The sequence below is a fragment of the Drosophila suzukii genome, chromosome 2L, assembly GCF_043229965.1.
Source record: "Drosophila suzukii chromosome 2L, CBGP_Dsuzu_IsoJpt1.0, whole genome shotgun sequence".
NCBI lineage: Eukaryota > Metazoa > Arthropoda > Insecta > Diptera > Drosophilidae > Drosophila > Drosophila suzukii.
In genome coordinates this window covers 17666028-17672027 of record NC_092080.1, presented here as the reverse complement: position 1 = coordinate 17672027, position 6000 = coordinate 17666028, and the positions used below count along the sequence as shown (strand labels likewise).

Below are 6000 nucleotides of genomic sequence, written 5' to 3'. Positions count from 1 at the left end.
TCAGACTTAACGGATATTAACAGGTCTTGAGAAACTAGACTTTAAGTAATTAAATAAATAACGGTGATTTGACATGGACATTAGCATGGGAATCAATTATATGTATACCCTTTCAGGGGGTATTATCACTTTGGTCAGAAGACGGTATCGCAATGAAAATGTTACATCTCCGAATTAAAACAAGTAAAGGATATTTGATACACGCCATCCTTTTTTTCTAAAAGAGTTGTTGAATCAGAAGTGTTTTCTAACCAAAAGTTTATTAGTCTTTTCAGAGAATATTTCCTATACTCACACCAAATTTGTAATCAATAAATAATAAAATTTCGACATGGATTTTAGACTTTACTTTATTATTAATATGTACTAAGAAGCAAGAAATAAACAACGCGACATATGGTGTTTTGGATTTGTATTACAAAGGCAAAAATAAGAAAGGATTGCAAAATTTAAAAATCTTGGAAATTCAGAGAGTAGTTATTCATACTGTGTTTTTTTAATAAAAATGTACTTTGGATGATAAACGTATTTTTTTCTTGCTTGCGATTAAACTTAATCACACCAAATAAAAAAAAAATTTTTTTTTGTTCCATAACCCCAAACTGATCACATATTTCGCAGCTTCAATTTTAACATGATGCCCAATAACTACTCCCTTACCCTCTCATTTCCCCTACCAAACCCGTTCCCTCTGTTGCTTCTAATGAACACATGTCAATTAAAGCCAAAGTCTCGTGTCTCATGTCCGTGGAGTGAAATATGTTCGCTAGTCTCAGTCTTCGACTCAGTCAGAGACTCCTTCTCCAATTTTAACGTCAACTCGAACTCGGACTTGCACTGATAATATTTAATATTGTTGAAATATGGTAAATTATAAAAAATATTATCTTTTAAGAAACATACAATTTATTAAAATAAATACAAAATTAAGTGTTAGTTAAATGTTTACAAAGAAGTTTTAAATTCAACCCTTACATAAAGACTTAAAGTTTTTGGTGGTAAGAAAAAGTTCATATATGTACATTCCATTATGGTTTTTAAGTTAAAGTTTGACTCACAATTCTTAAATATTTAATGATAAAAATGTTACAACTGACAAATTAAAAAGTTTTTAATTTATTTTTTAATTTATTTGAATTATTAGTTATAAAAAACAACCAAAAATAATACATAAACAAAAGATTTAAAAGTTTAAAGGAAAAATTCCGTATAAAAAAAAATAAACAATTTTTCTCAGTGCAGATTCAAGACTTGCGTGCTGTGCTGCTGCCTGTGTTACGTTTCTCTCAGTTACGCACATTTCGCTTATAGGGGGAGTCGGAGGGGGTGCTAAGAAGTGGGTGGTTGGACAGGGAGGGCGGAGAAAGGGGGGCAGACAAGCGACAGCTCGGACATGTTTGCCTCAAACCCCTCAAAAAGCGACGAACCAAAATGCAAGTGTCTCGCCTTACAGTCGCCCCCAACTCTTTCATTCGGTTTTTCTCTGAGCCTGATTTATGTCGTCCAGTGTCGCGGGTGTTGCGTGCCGGCACCCACTGGCCCCTTTGCCCCTCTTCTATATACTGGAAAAAATATTTCTTATAGATTTCTTATAACTCAGATTCAGTGCCGAATCCAGAATTTAATTGTAAGGGGATATAAAAAAATTGTTGAGTAGAAATCAAAAATTTTGAATAAAATACATATTATGTACATATACTTTTATAAACGAGTGGGGGGATCTATCCCCCATATCCATCCATCCATCCGGGCATGATTTGATTATACGAGTCAAAAAGGGTAAAAAAAAGATTTGTTATAAAGTTGTACAGTCATACAATTGTATTTCGTATTCAAAAAACGATACTATAGCTCAAATATAAAAGTCAAGTTAAGTACGCTTACAATCTTAAGACCATATAACAAAATTCTAGCAATAGACCTTCATACTTTCATATCTATTATAGTATCAGGTAAATTTTAAATTCAAATAAGCTAAATCAATAAGCTAATTAAAATCACTAAGTCTTTGTTTTCAGTGTAGTCATCGGAGACTGCAGCTTGAGTTTTTTCTACGCTGTGGTCAGTTGGCTGTCTTCTGGCGATTGGCACTGAAGCGAAGCAGGCGATTTCCGCTTTAATGTAATTTTGACAACGCACACACGGAGTTCCAATGCTCAAGGGGGTGGCACTGGGTGATGATGTCGGGGGGAGGTTGCGATGCAGTATCGTCATCAAGGAAATGTCATGATAAATCTTACTCGGCATTCGCGTGGCCGAAACCGTTACAGTAGCAACTGCGAATTCGATTTCAATTTGGGTTTTCGATTTCATTTTAAATCGTCTTTGATACTCTGTAATTAAGAGATCATGTCATGTTGGTAACTATCAACTGAAAAATGTGATCAAATTATGATATATATAACCCATTAATCTATTTTGGAGTTGGATACGTTAAAAATTAAAATAATTTGTAATTTTCCGAAATACTATGAACTTTTTTGTGCTTTGGAATGATATGTAATTTAAGGGTTATGTATATAAGGTAAGAGAAAATAGTGTACCCGACAGTCAGCTTGGCCAATTAGTAAGAAAAAACTTTTCTTTTTTTCCGATTTTCCTCTTTCCAGCTCTCTTATCATGCGATTTGTTTTGCATGTTTTGATTTATCTGATTTGCTGGATATTCGATTACCCGATAACTCGATTGCTGCGGCATTTAGCAGTTGTCCAACCGCTTTTCCCCACTATCTCAATCCCCTTGTGACTGCTTCCATTTTCCGTACCCGATTTAAAATCATATTGCGACGCCCTGAAGTCTGTTTCCTTATCATCCCCTTTTCGAGAGCCATTAAAGTTCTCGGCGGTGACCCGCAGAATCGTAAACCCGGCTTGACTCATTGATGCATTGATGATACATTTAAATTCACATGTTCTCCTTCCACTAATTTTTCCGATTGCATGTGGCAGAGCGATGGAGAAAATCACCATGAAATCCGTTCTTAATTGGGCCATTTAAATTTAAATTATCCGGCACCTGAAAGTCTGAGAAAAGTAAGAACGAGCCTTTTAAAGAGATAAGAAAAGGTTGATGGATTGTTTAATTGATTAACTAAAGTCTGCGTAGTGATTGATTGCAGCATTAAACTGAACAATGGGTCCTATTGATGGGGCGTGTTAAAAGGGGCGTATCATGAAGACCTAAGATAACTGATAGCTGGAAAAAGTAAATAAAAGCGACTGTGTATGTACTGCTCTCACTTAATTTCTATATCGTCAGTAACAATATGAAAATGAGCTGAGTTAGCGGAATCACAGCTCGGTCATTTATCGCCAGAAAAATAAAACTGAAATGCAAAACAAAACAAGTAATAATGATTAACATGAGTTTAAGAACTCTGAAGTACCTAGTACTTATTACTCCCTTGTATATTATTTTTTCAAATATTTACTTTACTAAATAATATCATCGAAATGAAAACATGTCATGCTCGTGGAAACTAAAGTTTACTATATTTTTCTCAAGAATGTACATAACTTAATAAGATCCCCAACTATATACACCCCAAGTTTTTTCCAAGTACCGGGTATAATTAAAATAATGAAATTGCAAGAAATATAAGTAAGTTCAGAAAAAAACTTTGCAATAAAACGTGCGAAGTTATAAAAACAAGGGAAAGCAAATGGTCAGAGAGGGAGAGCAAAAAAGAGCGAGGGAGAATGCTCCAGATAGTGCCGAGCTCGGTTCTACAGAGGTCTGTTCTGGGGGCTATGTTCCGATTCTTTGTTGGTCAGTCGGAAAATCGAAGGCGGCGCGACGCGACTTCAAATCGAACCCCCAACGAAACGCGATTTATTCAGCGAACGATTTATTTTTAATTACTAAGATAATAGGAATAATTATACCATAACTTTATATAATGAGTGATTTAAACTATGTTTATCCATAAAAAACCCATAATTGTATTGTAAAAAGGAAACAAAAGTGATAAGAATGTAAATAACTAAACAATAAAGCTATAAGTAAATAGCATCAATAAAAAATATAATATGTTGTGGAGTAAAAGCACAAACAAATAATACAAAAATATTATAGCAACAACATAATAACTATTATTAATAAGTCAACCAGCTGTATATTTACAAAGATGGAGTTGAACAAATAAAACTAAATTTTAACTAATGTAAGTATTATACGTATACTATATGTTAATGATTATAAGCAACTTGACATATAACTATTTTTAGCTTACGAAAATGAGTTCCTATAGGACTTTGGTTGATCATGGCCACCCTGCTCTCGTGGGTGGCAGTGAAATATCGCTGGCCGCAAACTCTGCTACCAGTTCTCCCAAGGCCCTTCACCGGATGATCAAGTACTGGCGCAATAGCTCCGGAAAGATTCCGGGTCTACGGAAGAGCGAAAGTTTCGCCGAGTATCGTCGCCACTCTTCAAACTCGGCCACAGTTTCGGGCGGTTCTGGGGGCCGATCTAGCACTTCGAGTGCCAGGCAATTGCAATATCAGCGACTGGAGATGGAAAGCTGCGAGAATATAGATCTGCTGATAGAACCACTTAGGTAAGTGGACGCAAACAAATGACTGTACAAGATTAATGAATTTTTGGCCAGATTTCTTATGGATTAAAGTCAATCAACTGTGCCTTCATAGTTGTGCCTTTAATATTATAAGGGTACTACGAAAAAATGTTAAGGTTAGCTGTATTGGGAGTTCCTATGGAAATATAGAAAATTTCACGACTATATCTTTTAGTTCCTCTTAATTTATTTATTTAACACGGAAATTATTATTGCGATTGCTTTTATTATAAATACTTTGAAATTTCTTTCGATTATTAATAAAATAAGGGATTATTTAATAAAATATGGGAAGGTTAAGATAACTTTAAAATCGTAATCTATTAGAACATTTTGTAGATATTTTCTCCCTACGTGGTTTTTATTTTTTTTTTTAAGAGGTTAAGGATTCTTTTACACTTTTGACTACGAATCACAAAACAATGAAATTTAGGTAAACACCACATTACTTCTTAAGATTCCTTAAATATGCAGATATGCACACATTTCCAACCTGTTTACATAAAAACCCACCGAAAAAGTGGCATCCATTGTTTAGCGGTGTGCGTTTGAAGTGTAACCCCAAAAATGTGGGGCATGCAACAGTTGGTTATCTGTTTTCTGGTTTTCGAAACGCCCCTCGCAGCTGCGGTTTATCTTGTGGTTATCAGCTGTTTGCTATCAGCCGCCAACAACAACAACAACCACAAACATGTGGATGATATGAAAGAGCGAGCAAGTGCAACACGCCGCCGCAAAAGCCGACGTCATTTTGTGGACTGTGGATCCAGTTCATGGGAGAAGTTTATGTGGGTTGCAGAGAGTGAGCGAGATTGTTTATGTTGGGGCCCTCTCTCGGCTAGTGCTGTCTCTTGCATTGGGTAAACACTTCGACTTCCAGTATCCACATATTCCACAACGCGTGGTGGAGCTTGGAACGTTTGGTGCACTGAAAACTCCACTTGCAACTAAATCACAACCTGTAAATCAATTTTAAAAACAATGAACTAAAAGTTTTGGTATAAAGTTCAACACATGTTTCTAATTAATATGACACATTTTGGTTTGCGATAAATGTATTCGAAAGCCACAACATTTTAAATACTTGGATTGTCAATTGTCTCAAAGTTTCATATAAAATTACTCATACAACACGTATGCCAACCAAAACTATGTACTACGAATTTTCCTCCCTTTCTAAACTTATTGTCTAAATTAAATTAAAGTTAAAGTTAATTTGTTGGTAAGATTTCAGTCTATATTAAAATAATTGTATTATTATTTGCAAGGGCAACAGTGCGTATGAGTGATAATCTTTAAAGATAATGCGCAGACCATAAAATTCTATGTTTCTATGAAAATGTTTTCTTAAATCAGATAAAAGCAAACTATTTTTCCCAGTGTACAAAATAAACTGTTTATGTTTTCTTTCCAATAACAGAGAG

General features: G+C 34.9%; 1 protein-coding gene across 1 annotated transcript in view; it reads left to right on the top strand.

Moving 5' to 3' along the window:
- The first annotated feature begins 3884 nt into the window (after positions 1 to 3884).
- The window catches only part of RapGAP1 (Rap GTPase activating protein 1), an 88762-nt gene continuing 86646 nt past the window's right edge, over positions 3885 to 6000 (top strand). Inside the window, exons 1-2 of the mRNA XM_036812790.3 lie at positions 3885 to 4162; positions 4227 to 4558. Of these exons, the coding sequence (XP_036668685.3) occupies positions 4236 to 4558 (323 nt within the window). The 5' untranslated portion in view covers positions 3885 to 4162; positions 4227 to 4235. The remainder of the gene's footprint in view (positions 4163 to 4226; positions 4559 to 6000) is intronic.